The sequence below is a fragment of the Toxorhynchites rutilus genome, chromosome 2 (assembly GCF_029784135.1).
Source record: "Toxorhynchites rutilus septentrionalis strain SRP chromosome 2, ASM2978413v1, whole genome shotgun sequence".
Lineage (NCBI taxonomy): Eukaryota > Metazoa > Arthropoda > Insecta > Diptera > Culicidae > Toxorhynchites > Toxorhynchites rutilus.
In genome coordinates, this window is record NC_073745.1 from 169,797,031 (window position 1) to 169,816,343 (window position 19,313).

The following is a 19,313-nucleotide window of genomic DNA, read 5'->3' on the forward strand; positions in this document are numbered from 1 at the left end:
CACTTACATCGAAGCTCGATTTCTTCATCGTCCAGTAATAAAGACACAACCTCTTTTGGTTTTAGTGTGTCTGGCTTGAAATTTCCACCACTTATGACCATTCGTTGAATCTGAAACAATGCAAAAAAAAAACATTCTGTGGTTAGCTGTTTTGACATAGGACTATGTCTTTGATTTATTTATATATATATATATATATATATATATATATATATATATATATATATATATATATATATATATATATATATATATATATATATATATATATATATATATATATATATATATATATATATATATATATATATATATATATATATATATATATATATATATATATATATATATATATATATATATATATATATATATATAGGGGGTCACTCTAAGAAAAATGTAACGATTCATTAAGAGTTTTCAAACGCATAATACGCAAAATCGTTATTGTGATATATGTTATGTTGTATACTATTAAACAGGAAATTTATCCAGCATTTTTCTTGCTTCAAACATGAACAGCGAAAAAAGTAATAAATGTAAACAATTTGACGTTTTAAATGTGTATGTTATTTTGATTTTACTAGCCACTCGTTTCCCCCCACTACGCAACGAGCAATTTTGTTGTCTACATACGGGCGTTAGCTCACATTGTGAATGGGTGGTGTTATTCTACATTTTTCGGACAAATAGCCACTTATAAGTAGGCAGAATCAATGGAGGGATGTTCCTGGAAGATGGTTCTACTCTATTATCCTCGAGGATCAATCAATTCGGAATCAATTCGTGTCTTTATCGTGTAGCTCATCCTACTAACAATTTACGTAATTGTGGTCCAAGATGTCATAATATTAAGCATGCTGTTTGGTTATGTAACAAATGCAATTAATAAATTTAACTGGTTGCTGATTTAAAAGTTCAAAAGGATATAGTCACGCATATCAGATTATAATAGTCTTAATACCATGTTCCCCATATATGTCTTTCTTAGAAACCCGCTTCACTTCCTCGAATGCACATGCCCATTCACGAACTTCCCAAGAGAGCACTGATGGCCATAGAATACTCAACATACATCATCTGGCTATAAAGTTATTACAAACAATGTTCCGGACAACTTGGCAGCGAAGGAGAAAATGCTATTTTTATCTATGGTATATTTCTGTAGTCATTGATTTATTTGACTTAGGCTTATATTTATGTAGATCTTAACTATTTAGACTTGTGTTTAAAAATGATAAATGATAACTCCTCATCTTCTCCTGCATAATTGAATAAACAGAAGAAAAGGGTAGTAATGGCTATAGTGGTATTTTTGTGTATTTTTTTTTCTCTCTATTATAGTGACTTTCAACACATTTCGGCTGGTTCGTCACTTTTACTTCCATTTTTGGAAGAATGTCGGGAGTGAGAATTGAACTCGTGATCTCTGCGTGAGAGGTATGGATGTCACCACTACGCCAGATAGCCTCCGTATTTTTGTGTACATTTTTGAACATAATATTCCCCGATTCTACCATTTTATCTCATCCAACCCGTTTAAAGGATACAATTTCACACAAGAAACGTTTTATTCGGGGATTCCATTTGATGTATCAAAAGAGAAAAAATTATAGATTTTGAACAATAAAAAACTCAATTCAAATGCAATTACTACACACAATCACAGTCCTATGTCAAAATCTCGTCCGTGCCCCTAGGCCCAGACCGATCAACTTTTTTTTCTATTCGATGCGACATTTGTCCATTTAAGGTGAAGGTGGAAGCTAGCCACAAATGGCTGCCACAATGGCGCTCATTTCTTTCATCTCCCTCCCTCACCCCTCGCCCGAAAATCAATAATTTTGCGAAACAGTGTGAAGAAAATGATCGTTTTCGTACACTTCCCATGAAGTAATATCAACCAAACTCTAATCGATTACTCACAAGATATTAAATTTTCACCTGCTGTCGCACTGTATAGTGAAAAACGTCGGAAAACTCGAGCAAGTGCTCTGAAAGTTAAATTTTCATTTTTCAATCTTCGGCAATGGTTTTGTTTGTATTGGTGAAAGCATCGTTATTTTTTCGACACTGATGCCAGACAACATCATCGAAACAGCTATCAAAACCACTCAATAAAATGTTATTCCTGAGTTATAGCGTTTCATGTTATGAAAATCAATAGGATAAAATTGTGTTGATATCAATACAATCATTATTTTTACGTTTAATGGGTATATAATGTAAGTTTTAGCAACTTTAACATATGGTAAGAAAATTGTATTACAGAGCTCGGAACACTGCCACGGCTCCCTATGCTTTCAAAAACAATAAATGGAAAAGTATTACATTCAATCTAAATGTCTCGGCCAACGAAGAGAAGGGTTAAGGCTCTCCAACGTGAATATGTGAAAACGATACGACCAACGAAGGAAAAAAATTGAGGAATTATCAGCATCGATACTATGGGAAGAACTTGTTAATATCAAAAGAGCCCCAATTCGCATGTGTTATAAATTTGCTCATGTTACGCTCGCGTATAATCAGAATTTCACTTCATATTCAAATGCACCTTCCATATATATTTATGTTTGCAATCGTTCATCGGAACATATCGTTCATACATTTAACTTCAGTATTGAATTGTTATTTTTTTCAAATGTATTCAAAGACTCGTGTCAATGTAGCGCCACACAGTCTGATAAGTGAATTGATCTATTTACATGTGCTTTGCTCTTCTCTCACAAACACTATTACCCAATTTTTACACGTGGGTTTACCTATACTACTACAATGGCTAGCTTCCACCTTCACCTTAATGCAACAGTTTTACTTACTTGAAACTTTTATTTTATTAATGATTTTTGGGTATTTACACAACTAACATTTCTTTTTAAGTGATATAGCGTTTCATCTTTGTTTCATTTTTTTCATATTAAAATTTATTCTAATCGATGATTATTCCACAGCGTGTGGCTTGCATTAAAATCTCCGCACAAGATGAAACGAGAGCTGCGAGCAGCAACAGTTTGAATGTGATTTTATATGTCCCTATAAATTTCAAAAACATCACTCGTGATTCCACCGAACGTGGCAACGCAAAATACATTAGCGTTGTGGAAGTTTCGATATCGATTTTTGCTCATCCCTTGAATGAACATGCAAGAACATGCAATAAAAAATGAAAGATTTCGAACATTTCTTAATAGATCGGAAAGATGTTTGCATAGAAAATATTTCTACGCATGTATCGCAATGAATAAAATGTTATTTTTCATGAAATAAACAGTTGAATAACGGTGAAATGTCAAGCGTTATTTAAATGCCTTAACTGCCACGTCTTTATTAGTCCGATTTACGGTTTCCCCAACACAGAACTCAAAACCAAGGTGCCTGGGGGAATCTGCTTTGCAAATATATGCGAGCTGCGAGTACTTTTGTACTCGCTTGTCTTTGTGCAGACCGGAATATGCTTCCCTAACACGTACCTCTGAACTGAGGAACCTGGGAGAATCGTGATTTCAGATACTACATAGAACCGAATGAACTTTCGAGTTTAAAGCCTCTATAAAATAAAGAGTAGAAATTGAGGTTGTTGATTCATGCAAACCGGGGGTACTTCTGTATCGGCTTTTTTTTCGCACTCCGCAATGTGTTGTCCTAACACGGACTACAAAATCGGATACGAACACAAGGCTTTTGTTCAGTTGTTCAAGACTGCATTGGTAGATATACCTTCATACATTCTCACTGCTCACTGAATTTATACGCATACCGTTTGATGATTAGGCAAAATGCTGATAACCATTTGCTGCGATAACGTCGATTGATTCAACAATATGCGTTAAACCTGCATGTCAAAATCGAAACTGAGTGCCTGAAGTTCATCATCAAGCAAATTAGCGGTTCGAGAACTACGTACACATGAGATGCAATAATTTCAGAAAGAAATGTAGAATACAACGCAAATCTTTCGGAACATTAGAGGAGCCACTGGAGAAGATTCCATTCGATTACCGCGATAGGTTGCTTTTGTTTGAATTTATCGTTTTTCACATTTGTTCATTTTGTTTAGAATGTTAAGAATTAAGAGGAATCGTGTGCCTATGTGCTAGCTTTTCGAGGTTATTGTGTTGGACTTTATTTCTCATGCTTGCAACAATAACATTGCCGAAGAACCGCTCGATCTGGAAGACCGCAGCTGATCTGGATGTGGCATCCCCCCGTCCCACATAAAAAAACATCGCGCGGTTCCAGAGCACCGCGTCGGTGATGGTTAGGTGGACCATATCCAGGAGTGGGTAGCTCCCACTGGTGTTTATCGAAAAATCGTGGAAGTCAACGCCGCGTACTATAAGACCGAGGTTCTGGAGAAGGTTGTGGTCTCGGCACATCGGGACCTCTACGGGAAGGATCATTACGTCTTTCAACAGGACGGCGCACCGGCCCACACGGCGAAAAACGTCCAAGCATGGCGTCGGGAGAATTTGACTGATTTTCCCGACTTTGTGCCCTCCCATTTCCCCGGACCTTAAACCCCTGGACTTTTATGTATGGTCGTACATACTGACCAAGCAGAGCGAACATAAAGTGAGCACCATGGACCAATTTAAGAAACTCATTTCCAAGATTTGGGACGAGATGTCGATGGACCAGGTGCGTACGGCGTGCGATTCTTTTGAGAAACGTTTTAAGCTCGTCATACAGAACAGAGGGGGTTTTCGTAGCTAATATATCATAAAGATTCTCAATAAACATTCCCTCAATAAAAATTTACATAGAAAAGAATATCTGCTTGTTCCGATATATGGATTGGTAACGGGCAACTCGCGATTAATGGTAAAAACACACATTTATTTGACGATAACGATAACGGGGGACTTAGCCTAATTGCTTGCATGTCCGCTACTAAGCGACCAATCATGAGCTTATAACTCAGGCCCTCAAATGACCATCTTTTTGTGTTATTCTAGCTACTACGTCCATGCATTAATCATCATGTGATGGTGATCCCAGCCAGCGGCGTAGTGAGGGTAGACAGCGCCCCCGGCAAACTATGAAAATGGCGCCCCAAACAATATCACTTTTTTTGAGTTTTGAGATTGTGATAACTACTCACTTATACCTATGTTTACTTTGAGCAGTTTGTTCGTATTTAGAAGGCTAGAAACATAATCATAAGCTTCCCTTATTCTCTAGTCAAATCTTTGTTATGCGTGCTTCAGCTGAATCAAAAAGCTGAATCAAATCAAGGTCTCAGCGACTCTTTAGCGAATTTTTCAAATGAATTGTGATTCAATATCTGTATCAATATCAATATCTGAAGAATTTCGCCCGAAATTTGACGCAACCTACTTCAATTGATCCATGCTCATAGATGTTAGTCAGTCTCTCGTTATAAATGAAAAACCTTGTGCTAAATCCGCTATAGCAGGGATGGTCAATTTTTTCACCACCACGTGCGCCTTTTTTTCAAAAGCAGACGTCAGACTACCAATAAGATATTGTTTTTTTACGTGACCGTTAATAAGTAGTAGTTTGATTGTAAAATGTTGTTTTAGGTAGCGAAAATAATGATTTCTTCTCAAAAACTAATTAGTTATTATAATAATAGGCACTTTAATTTTTTTGACGTAGAACTACGTCTTTCATTAAGGGTGCCAAACAGGTCACGTTTTTATGAAATAAAATTAACGTTAATAACTATTTAAGCCGTGAATGGATTCTGGCGATTTACATACTAAACGAATCGGAAATTCCCTAAGATTTGTTTAATATGTTATACATTAGAATCCCCTGGTTTGTAAATGGTTAAAATTCATGAAAACTTCAGCGTTTCCATTTTCCCATACATTTGTTCTGTCCATTTGTGTACTTTCCCGAACAGAGCTGTCAATAACGAGCAACTTATCGACGACCAACGGAGGGGAAATCGTAGGATTTAATGTCTCCGTGAACAAAGGAAAAGTCTTGAAGGGGAATACTTACCTAGAGTATAAACAGTGGATCTCGCTGATGCAAACTTTCAATGAACAAAGATGTGAAGCGTTAGCTGGCCAATTAAAATGTATAGAACTTTGTATTAACCAAAAACGTATAAGAAATATAAATGAATTTATGCAAAAAAAAATGCAAACTTTCATTCGGCATCGGACTGTTGAGCAATCCAGTTCACTTTGCTTTCGCTGCGCTTCGATCTAAGATTGGACCCCACCAGTGGTAATCCAACTTGGATATCGTCGTTTGGTTTTGACGTAGGACTACGTCTAACCGGAAGATATAGTGGGTGAAATGAAAATCTAGGCACTGAACAAGTAGGAAAAAATGCAAGATTTGGAACGCTTATAACTCGAGCTTATAACTCAATAGATCGCAAAGGTTTTTGTATCAATTGATAGGAAATATATCTACGCATCTATCATAACGAATAACATTTCATTTTTCTTGAGATAAATAATTGAATAATTGTGAAATATCAAGCATTGTCCAAATGTACTATGTGCCCATTTTTGATTGGTCCATTTTGTGCTCCTCAAATCGTACCGACCAAAACGGGCAACCAGAGCAGCAGCGAAATACAAAGAAGCACGATTGGAAAGGAAAAAGAAAAAATATGAACGAAATTATAATAACGAAATAACGATCATTCTTTGTGTGGACACCGACTGGACAACATCGTTGCTGGACGAGTTGGACGGCGAGGGATCGAGTGCCTTTCTCAAGGCAAGAGGGTGGGGGTGGTAGCGCTGGAGTAGAATAGAGTAAAGTTTTCAAAGGGCCTTTCTCAAGGCTAGAGACGAATGAACTGAAAATTTAAAGTCTCTATAATACAATACCTTCCTTCCTTCCGTAACGATCATTCTTTGTGTGGACACCGACTGGACAACATCGTTGCTAGACGAGCTGGACGGCGAGGGATCGAGTGCCTTTCTCAAGGCAAGAGGGTGGAGGTGGTAGCGCTGGAGTAAAGTCGAGTAGAGTTTTCAAAGGGCATTTCTCAAGGCTAGAGATGAAGGAAATGAAAAAGTTTAAAGTCTCTATAATACAACACCTTCCTTCCTTCCGTAACGATCATTCTCATCCAAACCGTACACCACATCGTTTCGCATCACATCAGATCAACAAACCAAAACAAGCAGCCATGGTTGGACATGGCAAAGGAGGAAAAGTGAAGGGAAAGACAAAATCCCGCTCGAACCGTGCTGGTCTGGAGTTCTGCGCAAGAGTAGCTAGCCCGAGCGCGTTAGTACCAATGCACCAGTCCACCTAGCATGCGATATATAGTTTCGGCCGCCGAAGTTATCGAGTTAGCTGGCAAAGCTGCTCGCGACGATAAGAAAACCCGCATTCAGAACAGACCACAATCGGTTCCGTGGACACCAAGACAACAACAGGCAATTGCAGCGAGTGGCGAGTGGCAAACGCAATCGCAAAACGGCAGCAGGTAGCAGAAGAAAAACGTTTGTTCTTTATACAAACTGCTTTGGTGGCAAATCCAGAACAAGGCAGCATCGAGGACGTTCGAAATGTTTTTTTTTTTTCAAAACCACGAGTACTAAGTTTTCTAAATTGGAACCATTCCATAAAACACGGCGCTTATCAGGGCCATTAAACCTTTGAAAAAAGAGTTTACGAAATACAGTTCAATGCATTCTAAAATATTATCCAAAATAATAATAAAACACAAACTGATTTTTTCATAATTTGTTTGCCAAGATATGATGAGTATGAGAATTTGGCAGTTGTGCTGAGCTTTTTGATGGTTGGGGACTTTCTCGATTATTCAATTTTCACCAATTAAATTGCTTCCAGATTGAAAGTACAGTAATTTACATTTAGTTCGACATTTAGCTAATTGGACGGACCTGTAATGCGACATATTTAGTTGGACATTTTTGTAGACATAGAGTTCGGGGTCCAAATTATAACCCAACATGTCGCAAGCTGGATGGGAAGAAATATTCCAACTGTGAAAGCTGTACCACTCACTGTCATCGCAAATGTTCAATTACGGGTTAAAATCGCCTCCAATGCGACACTGAGCGGTGCTTCGGCACGTCGCGTTAAATGTAATTTACTGTATAACATGTCACAAGCAGGATGGGAAGAAATTTTCCAACTGTGAAAGCTGTGGCGAGTGGCAAACGCAATCGCTAAACAGGAAGGTTTAGCCGAACAAGATGGGGATATCCAGTGATAACAAAACAATAAACTCTTTAGATTAAAGATAATTTTGTGATCCTGAAAAGGACCCCTTTTAGCCTGCATGTGAATCCAACGAGCGAACAAATCGTAATGAATGTATTTTTTTGCCATCGCTGCCTTTTAACGCTCATTCGTTCGTCTCGTTGGACTCGCCCCTTTGGCTAAGTCTGCCGATTTGTCTCTATTCTGTGAGCGTGTACGGCTAAAGTACAAAACGCGCGGATCCGCTGAAAAATATATCATTCTCTTTCAAACCGTAAATCAGTGTGGTTGTATGGCATCGTTTCATATCACATCGCATCAACGGATTGGTTCCGGAGCACCAGTATACCTAATAGCGGTTATAGAATTTCGGCCGGCGGAGTGCTCGAGTTGACTTGCAAAGCTGCTCACGACAATAAGAAAACCCGCCTACAGAACAGAGCACATTTGGTTTGGTGGCAACTACTAGTTTCAGCGAGTGGCAAACGCAATCGCAAAACGGCAGCAGGTAGAAAAAGGAAAAAGTTTGTTTATACAGACTGCTTTGGTGGCAAAACCAGCCACCGTAAAACACGGCGCTTTTCAGGGCCATTAGACCTCTGCATTGTATAGAAACATAACTAAGGAGCAACATGATGAGCTATGTATTTCCTGCTGCTCTGTTCTTATTTTAAAGGACTTTAATCCGAAGATCATCCGTCCCTGTATTTACTGTTGGTTTTTCAGAACGCTTATAGCTCGTTTATTTCTCGACAGATCGTAGAGTTCGTATCCAAAACCTCAGTTCTTTTTCATTTTTATTTACATTGTTTGCGGAGACTACAAATCTTACAATTCATTCGTTTCCGAAACCACAGTTTAAGGTACGGTAATGTGCTCAATAGTGAAATATATGATAGTGAATGAGCCATCATTTTGATTGTACGATATGTGCATACGCCAAAAGATGCCCGGCGTTGAACATTTGATAAGTACAAAGCCTTCAGAAAAATATCAAGAAGCAACTATAAGATAGTGAGAACAAATTGAGAATGTTTGTAAAAAAAACGTAAAAAAACAACATCGAAGGTTCTTTTCAGAACCTTCAACATGTTCATAAAGAGTAAACAATAAACTAATCCATTTTTCAGTTTGATAGGTAGGTATTCACGTAGGAGAAGAAAATAAAACAATATATTTAAAATATATATTTAGAAAAGCTGTCCCATTTGTATAGTCCTACGTCACTCCGGTTATGTCCCCGACATTACCCACTCGTCTTTTTCTGTTCGTTTTTGTGTGCTTTTCATTCCGTGTCATACATTAGACGCTTCGCGTAGTGTGTGATGAGCAAGAAGAAGAGGAAGGCAGGCTCGAGCCCTGCAAAAAAACGAACGCATTGCCAGGGGCAATGCAATTTCGAGGCAAGCGTCATCTAATGATGCACGCGATGTTGGTGCAGTGAAAAGCGCTCGCACTGAACCGAGCCTTCGCGAGTGTGACACCGCATCGAACAACATCGAAGTAGGCGATTTCGGCGCGTAGGTCGAAAATGTAAACGCCGTTACCCAGGCAGCAACCAAAATCAAGCTTCCCCCACTGGTGGTGAAGGCGGTCGCTCTTGACAAACTCATCAGCGAATTCGCATCGATTGGTGTTACAGCAGAGTACAAGCTGTGTGGCATAATTCAGTCTTTTTCCAAGCAGTTAACATTGTTTGTTTTCCGTCATCATAAGGGCTTCGTTGGTACCTTTGGTGCGCCAAAAAATTATTTGGGGAATACCAAGCATCTTGAATGTGTAACTAGAATGTTATAAGTTATTTGGGTTCACGTGCCAGTCGCAAAACTGCCTTTAACTAGGCTTGCATTTGCGCTAATATTGATCATAATGAAGCATTGCTACTGTTTTCGAGGTTGTTATTAACAAAAAGAGTTTATTTCGCTTGTTTAGTCACCAAGAAAGTAAATGTCGTTCTGAAATTTTGTATGTGATTAGGTTTCGCTTGCCAGTAACAAAACTTCCTCCACTTAGGGTGACAGCTGCGCTTCTCTCGAGCATGAGAAAGTAATGCAACTTTTTTTCGAGGCCAGCAATATTAACAGAAGCGTTTCTTTTGAGAATAGAGCAAAATGATGAGAAGTTTTTATATTTCTAGTAGTTTCAAGCCACCAATGTATGCCTAGAGGTGCGATTCCACTAAGGCAATCCTAAATAACATATGGCATGATATTTGATACTTGCAAGTTTTGTCATTGTTGTTCTTTCCATGCGGTGCCAAAAATATATTGATGTAGTTATGAGATGTGGAATAATGGTGCTGGTGCAACATGTATATAATCGACTGTAGCCGAGTCTATGTCAATTGCGAAAAAAGCTACCGGAATAGCGTTCGAGGTGAATTTTCAATGCATTGATATGAAATAAATTGCATAAGATCATATGATCAGCTAGTGTATTGTTCTGCGAGGGAAAGGATGAATCATCAATCAATTATCGTCAACTGATTCTACAATGAAATATCAGAGATTTAGAGATTATTCAACTATGCAGTTGTTTCTAAAATTTCACAGCATTATAGAATAATATCCGAAGATATAAACGAGCGACTTATATAAACCAATAGCGTAGTTCTACGTCAACAATGCGGTCGTATCTTGGACACAACCTCCTTTAATTTTTAATATATATTTACTTCGAACAATTTTGTTTTAAACATATTTTATCCTGAATGTTTGTTTTGTATTGGATAAAGCGCTGGAAACATTAGGATGTATATTTATGTAATGTTTTTCATATTTTTGTTCAAATGTACACAAATTTATTTGCAACCAGGCTACCAAATAGTAATCTGCAACGGAGAACGATGTTTTGTTTCGATTGTATTTATAGTAGAAAATATTGTTTTCGGGTATAAGTATATGCTAAAAATGTTATCAAAAATGCAACACATTTTCTGACAAAGTAAATTGCAACAAGTACAGTAAATCTATTTTTTTCAAATTAAGATACTTTTGAAATCAAGAGCTTCATCTCTCTTGATTTTAAAAATATATCGTCATTAAAACTGAAGATTTCATTTTCGATTAATGCTTTTCAATTTCATTGATATTTCTTCTATGTTGATAGCATCATTAAATGGAAATGACGTGAATTTTATTATGTCGTCTATTTTTGAAATATCTTCAAATCTTCTGTCGAACTCATTTCGTAATAAAGATATTTGATCTGCATAACTATCGTATTCATGTGTTTCAATTTGCTGATTGAGTCGTAATATTTTCGAATTGCTTTAAATCTCGTCTCCTAAATCGTGCTTCTATAGTGTTTTCAGTTTTTTTCCTCGATGTTTCAAATTTAATTCATTTTTCTTCGCCATGATGTCACAATGAAAAACGAGATCAAGCACCTACTTATAATCATTTATTGAGGGTATGATTTCTTGGCAGTTGCCATTACTTCTTTTTTAAAAACTTGACCCCTTGGGATGTAACAATAACTCTTCGACATTTGATTCACAATTCTTTTCTGCTGAATTTACATTTCAGCCAACTGATTTCTATACGTAGTTTACTATTTTAAATAACTATAGAGTAGTGCGGAGCAAAGGTGCGCACGGGGCAAAGGTACGCATTGGCCATATTGAAGCAAACGAGCATAAAGTTTCGACAACAGTGTAGTCGTTTGATACATTACACCAGCAGCTCACACATATAAAAAAAGATACATTCGAAACTACACTGTCAAGGAAACCTTCATTTTATAGTAGATGATAGTGCGTATTCGTTTTTGTGAAAAAGTTCAAGAGCTTTCTTTAAAAATTCGATTAGTTAAAAAATTGCTTGTGGGGCAAAAGTGCGCAGTGGCTGTGAGGTAAAAGCTCGCACTAGCGTTTTTTTCGTTTATATACTGCGGAAAATAATTTCTGTGGGAACTGAGTGTTCGAAATGATTTATATCAAGTCAGTCTCCTTCCTCCCAAAAATTTCCACGTGGTATGTTCGACTATAACACCCACTCTTCTCCATCCATAAAAAACACAGAACACCCCCCTCCTGCCTACTGGACGGTTCCTACACTCTCTAGTAATGATGCTTCTCCCGCTTCTGATGATAAAGCATTTATTTTTTGGTATAAGTTAACTCAGAAGTTCAATTCAATAAGTGCGCACCTATGCCCCATAGTGGAGGCAAAGGTGCGCAATTCAGTTTTTGTATTAAAATAGGTATTTGTCCAATTACAAACAAAACTCGAGAAATGCTTGTACTACGTTTCGAAGGTAATATATATATATATATATATATATATATATATATATATATATACATATATATATATATATATATATATATATATATATATATATATATATATATATATATATAATATATATATATATATATATATATATATATATATATATATATATATATATATATATATATATATATATACGTATAGAAATCAGTTGGCTGAAATGTAAATATATATAGTTACAATTTGGTAAGCAAACGGAATTTTATTTGATTTTATTTCAACAGTTAGGTGCGCACCTTTGCCCCGCATTACTCTATTGACTATTTTGAATGTCAAATTCCTCACATTATCGGTTTTTAATATTTTTGCGCACATTATTTGCTGATGGATACAATGGTGATTGATAAAATTTGAAATATTACCATTAATTTTGCAATGATTCAGAAATCCATTATGATTTTCAACCGTGCAAGAAGCTCCATGGATGCCAAGTTTTTATTAGAAATCATGTTTTAGTGATGAAGGTCTTGCGTTGTATATTATTTAGAAATGTCTTTTGTCCCTTCATTGTACTTTTTGCTTCTGTTCTACTTATAATTGTGTTCCTTGACAGCGACTTTTTTTCAATCATAGCTATTTTTTCAGTTTAATTGTTAAAAGTTTCAAACAAAAATTCTTCTGATGCAACAAAACTCCTTTCACCGTTTTCAAAAGGTTTCGTTTTCGACTGTTTTCGATTTCGAGAAAACTGGAGAAAACAAACTTTGCAAAATATTCATTTGAAGCCAACGATACTTGCTTTTCTATTTTAATACTAGCTGACCCAGCAAACTTCGTCCCACCCAAAATTAATTTTTTGTTAACGATACCTTTAAACATTCACGTTAGAAAATTTAAAGGTATCGTAGAAACGTTTCGTGCCCCGTAAAATCTCCACATGCCAAATTTGGCTCCATTTGCTTGATTAGTTTTCGATTATTGCAAAAATGTGTGTTTCATTTGTATGACAGCCCACCCTTAGAGAGCGGGAGGAGTGTCTAACCACCATAGAAATATTTATTGCATCCTGAAACCTCCACATGCCAAATTTGGTTTCGTTTGCTTGATTAATTCTCGAGTAATGCAGAAATTTGTGTTTCATTTGTATGGCAGCCCCCCCTTAGAGAGGGGGGTGGAGTGTCTAACCATCATAGAAACATTGATTGCACCCTAAAATCTCCATATGCCTAATTTTTGTTGCATTTGCTTGATTAATTTTCGAGTAATGCAGAAATTTGTGTTTCGTTCGTATGGCTGAAACCTTCCCCGGCCCCAAAAACTCCTACATACCAATTTTCATGTCGATCGGTTCAGTAGTTTTCGAGTCCATAAGAATCAGACAGACAGACAGACGGACAGACAGAAATCTATTTTTATATATAAAGATATCCATACACAATTGTTTCGAATTTTTCTAATCATCTCAAATATTTTCCAAAGTAATCTATCATTGTAATTTGGGTGAAGATAAACTCGCAAAATATATGGATGGCGTAGATCTGATCAGCCGTTCTCCCGTGATAATATTTTACACGTACGTGGGAAAATCCTTCTTTTATATCTTCTTCTTTTAAAAAGATATCCATAGTCAACTTTTTCGAATTTTTCTAATCATCTCAAATATTTTCCAAAGTAATCTATCATTGTAAATTGGGTGAAGATAAACTCGCAATATATATGGATGGCGTAGATCTGATCAGCCGTCCTCCCGTGATGATATATTACACGTACGTGGGAAAATCCTTCTTTTATATGTAAAAATATCCATAGTCAATTTTTTCGAGTTTTTCTAATCATCTCAAATATTTTCCAAAGTAATCTAGCATTGTAATCTGGGTGAAGATAAACTCGCAATATATATGGGTGGCGTAGATCTGATCAGCCGTTCTCCCGTGATGATATTTTACACGTACGTGGGAAAATCCTTCTTTTATATACAAAGATGATCAGCCGTTCTCCCGTGATAATATTTGACACGTACGTGGGAAAATCCTTCTTTTATATAGAAAGAAATCCATAGTCAATTTTTTCGAATTTTTCTAATCATCTCAAATATGCTCTCTAGAGTACTGAGAGCAAAAGGCAGACAATCGGATATCCCCGTCCGGGATATCTTAGGTAGCCGTGATCCTGATCTTCTGCTTCATCTATACCTGTTCCTCAGAAACGCCGATGTCAACGTTTAATGATGTTTCCTTCGTTGTGTCCCTGTTTCGTATCCCTCCTATCCGATCTATAAACTTTTACTTAGTCGCGGCAATACATACACACACTCTTTACAGATACACGGGCCAAAGGTTGTGCAGTCCACTGATGAATCAACAAAAGCCAAAGGTTGTACCGCTCATGACAACTCTACACGAGCTGATGATTGCGCCGGCTAGTGACCATTCTATCCTGGATTCCTCGAGAAGACGCACCACGCTAGATATGGGGTACAGACTAGGGGGGGCGTTGCTGATTAATGGTCAGCTGCATCCCAATAGGAAGTATCCCGCGTCGGGCACAGGTACAGATCATTGAAGACAGAAATGTCACAATTACGAAAACACTTGTAATACTAACCTCGAGCCAACCGCGAGTAATCGGTTACATATTACTAACATAGTTATAAGGCAAACATTGTCGAAATATTGAACTCCCGGCCCCGTCAGGTTGACGCCATATGAGCCTTAATAAAAATATATATTTTGGATAAAAAAAAAAAATCTCAAATATTTTCCAAAGTAATCTATCATTGTAATTTGAGTGAAGATAAACTCGCAATATATATGGATGGCGTAGATCTGATCAACCGTTCTCCCATGATGATATTTTACACGTACGTGGGAAAATCCTAAAAGAAGGATTTTCCCACGTACGTGTAAAATATCAACACGGAAGAACGGCTGATTAGATCTATATAAAGATATATATATATATATATATATATATATATATATATATATATATATATATATATATATATATATATATATATATATATATATATATATATATATATATATAAATATATATATATATATATATATATATATATATATATATATATATTTATATATATGGCAGCTATCTTCACTTTGTTCGTTATTCGACTGCTAACTTCACTTTGTTCATTGTTCGACTGATAACTTCACTTTGTTCGTTGTTCGACTGATAACTTCACTTTGTTCGTTGTTCGTCTGATAACTTCACTTTGTTCGTTGTTCGACTGCGCCAGTTAACTACTTTACCGAACCAAAGGGATTTTTTAAAAACTAAATCATAGATGTTTGTTTCAATTTTGAATAATGACTGACTTTATTCTGATCGATTCTTTCCTTAAATACCTATCCGCTATTTATGAAAGCAAACCTTGTTGATGTCTTCTCATTCAGCGCTGATAAAATGTTGACACTTAGATTTCTCGGTGCAATATTAGTAAACATTGGTTGAGTTGATCGTGGCATTGGTGCTAGATGATGATTCGCTGTTATCTTCTCGCTACGATGATGAATGAACGTTAGCTAAGTATCGGACTAGATAAAGATTCCATTCGGATGGTTTGTAAACACCAGATAATGCTGGATGGTGATGATTCGTAAGTATTCCTCGGTGCGTTTGTTGAATGATGCAAGATGTTGATGTTTGGAAAGTTGAACGGTAATCGTTGGTGGTGTGATTCGTCAGCATTACATTGGTTGCATTAGTTGGATGATGAAAATGTTGATATTTGGAAATATGAACGGTTGATCAGCGTTTTTGGAAATTCGTTGATACGAAGTTTTATTTATGTTTTCAGAATCGGGAAAGTGAATGTGGTTGATGAATCATATATATAAATATATATATATATATATATATATATATATATATGGCTGAAGAAAGGATCGCAGAAACGGAAGAAATATTCCAAAGGGCAGAAAAAATTATGCGTGGCATGCAAACACCACAAGCTATTAGAGAATTGCAATGTTTTGATGGAGATGCAGTGAAATTACACTCCTTTGTAAAATCTGTTGAAAATATAATGCCATTTGTAACAGCTTTGGAAGGTACACCATTTTACAATGTATGGACGCAATCCATACGCGCAAAAATAACGGGAGAAGCGGACAGAATACTCGAAATTTATGGAACTCCGGTCAACTGGATTGACATGAAGAATAATTTGATTGCATATTATAATGACAAAAGAGATCCCGTTACCCTTACACGGAAACTCTTCCAATTACAACAAAAAGGATCGATTGAAAATTTTTATGGCAAAGTACAAAATTTATTGTCCCTTCTTATAAACCACACCAACATTAATACTATAGAAGAAAACGTAAAAAAAGACAGGATACACACACATCAAGAAAATGCATTGCAAGTTTTCTTGGCGGGATTAAGTGAACCCATCGGAGGCAACGTACGGGCTCGACAGCCCAAGACATTAAAACAAGGATTCGATGCCGCAATCGAGGAACGAAATTTTTTAACCAGGACAGGATTAAATATCCAAAAGCCAAATTACTATCTCCAAACATTTCCTCCTAAGCCCTCAACTAATCCATTACCATATAGAAATTCCTTTGGACCAAACCAATTCGTTATACCCAGACTTCCAATTCCAAACAAAAATGTCTTCGCACCGAAACCTTACCCAACTCCACAGCCTAAACCAGTTCCAATGGAAATCGATCGTTCCATACGATCGAAACAAGCAAACTACATAAACCGACCAAATACAAATAACCCTAGGCCAACGTATCCCTCTCCAAATTTACAACGAAATTTTTTCCAACCAATTGGTCCACCTAGAGTACACGCTGAAGAACTACACAATACGGAAGATCCTATGGTACAGCAAATTTACGATCCATACTACTATCACCATTACTACTCTCAACAACAAGAATTTTATGATCAAAATTTAAATTCAGATGAAAACATTGGGGAAAATGAGCAACTATCTATAGAAGCACCGCCGAAAACCTCTATCGAAAATTCAAATCGAGAGGATAATCTAAATTTTCAGATGGTATCGGAAAGAGACAGTCCAACTTAACAAATTTTATACCCTATATTAGACTACCCACTAAACAAGGGTTTGATTTAAAACTACTCATTGACACGGGTGCCAACAAGAACTACTTAAGTCCCCGACTTGTCAATAACTCAACTAAATTATCTGTACCAACTTATGTAACGAATATTTCCGGGAAACACGCTATTAACAGTTATGTAATGTTCAATCCATTTCCAGATTTAACAGAGAATAAATTCTCATTTCATCTATTTGACTTTCATGATTTTTTCCACGGTCTCATAGGATATGAGACATTGCAACAACTAAATGCAAAAATAGATACAACATCTAACACAATATCAATATTTGGGAAAAACATTAAAATGTACAGGAAATACCCTACTGTACTTGTTAAAAAGATCTCAGGAGAATCAATAAATCATATCGAGATGCCTGTATCAGAAAAACAAGGAGATTTTTATATTGAAAATTGTATAGAACTATTGCCGAATATTTCAATTCATGCTGGACTATATCATGCTGAAAACCACAAAGCATTTTTGGTAGTTGAAAATAGTTCCACTTCAGAGCAAATACTCAGTTTAGATTTCCCAATTGAAATAGAACTGAATAACTTTGAACAATACGAAACAAATGATGAATTGAACTGCCTGGATACAACAACCATTAGCAGAAGATACAGAATACTTGTTGACCAATTGAGATTAAATCACTTAAATTCAGAGGAAAAAGCAAAATTACTAAAAATAATAGAAGAATACCTGACAGCATTCTATATCGAAGGCGAAACACTCTCAAATACCACTGAAATAAAACACTCAATACATACAAAAGACGATTTCCCAGTTTATCAAAAAAGTTACCGCTACCCTCATTGCCACAAAGAGGAAGTTAGTATCCAAATTCAGAAAATGCTCAACGAAGGCATCATTAGACATTCGAATTCCCCTTGGAACTCCCCAATATGGGTTGTACCAAAAAAAAAAGAGATTCCTCAGGAAAACAAAAATGGAGCATAGTTGTCGATTATAGAAAATTAAATTCAAAAACAGTGGATGATAAGTTTCCAATCCCTAACATCTCAGACATATTGGACAAATTAGGCCGAAGTACGTATTTCACTACGCTAGATCTTGCTTCGGGATTCCATCAAATAGGCATGAACGAAAAAGATATAGCAAAAACTGCCTTTTCTACCGACGGTGGTCATTATGAATATGTTAGAATGCCGTTCGGGCTTAAAAATGCCCCGGCAACTTTTCAACGTCTCATGAATACAGTTTTAAGAGGTTTAGTGGGCGTAATTTGTCTTGTATACATGGACGACATCATCGTCTTCAGTACAGGGCTTCATGAACATTATAATAACCTTGCTCAAGTACTAAACGCTCTCGAAAAAGCAAATCTAAAAGTGCAACTAGACAAAAGCGAATTTCTACAGAAAGAGGTTGCATTTCTTGGACATATTATCAGCGAAGACGGTGTCAAACCGAATCCTGACAAATTAGATGCTATCAAAAATTGGCCAATCCCTAAAACAGAAAAAGATATAAAATCATTTTTAGGAACTTTAGGATATTATCGAAAATTCATCAAAGACTTTAGCCGATTGACAAAACCTCTTACCCAATGCTTGAGAAAGGATGAAAAAATTATACACAGTGAACAATTTTTGGAAGCATTTGAAAAATGTAAACAAGTATTGACAAGCTCTTGTATCCTTCTGTTCCGTCTTCAACGAAAGTATTAGATTCGTGTTTCCAGCCACGCCCCTTAGAGCCCACGAATATTCAGAGTGCGACACGCACACATTCACGATATTTCAATTCAACGACAAACGACAACCGAAGCCGAAT

The 19,313-nt window shown here is 36.5% G+C and overlaps 1 protein-coding gene across 1 annotated transcript in view; it reads right to left on the minus strand.

Annotated features, from left to right (window-relative positions):
* Positions 1-19,313, minus strand: part of LOC129770904 (chromatin-remodeling ATPase INO80) — a 151,543-nt gene that overhangs the window by 58,691 nt on the left and 73,539 nt on the right. Inside the window, exon 10 of the mRNA XM_055774081.1 lies at positions 8-110. Coding sequence (XP_055630056.1) covers positions 8-110 — 103 coding nt within the window. The remainder of the gene's footprint in view (positions 1-7; positions 111-19,313) is intronic.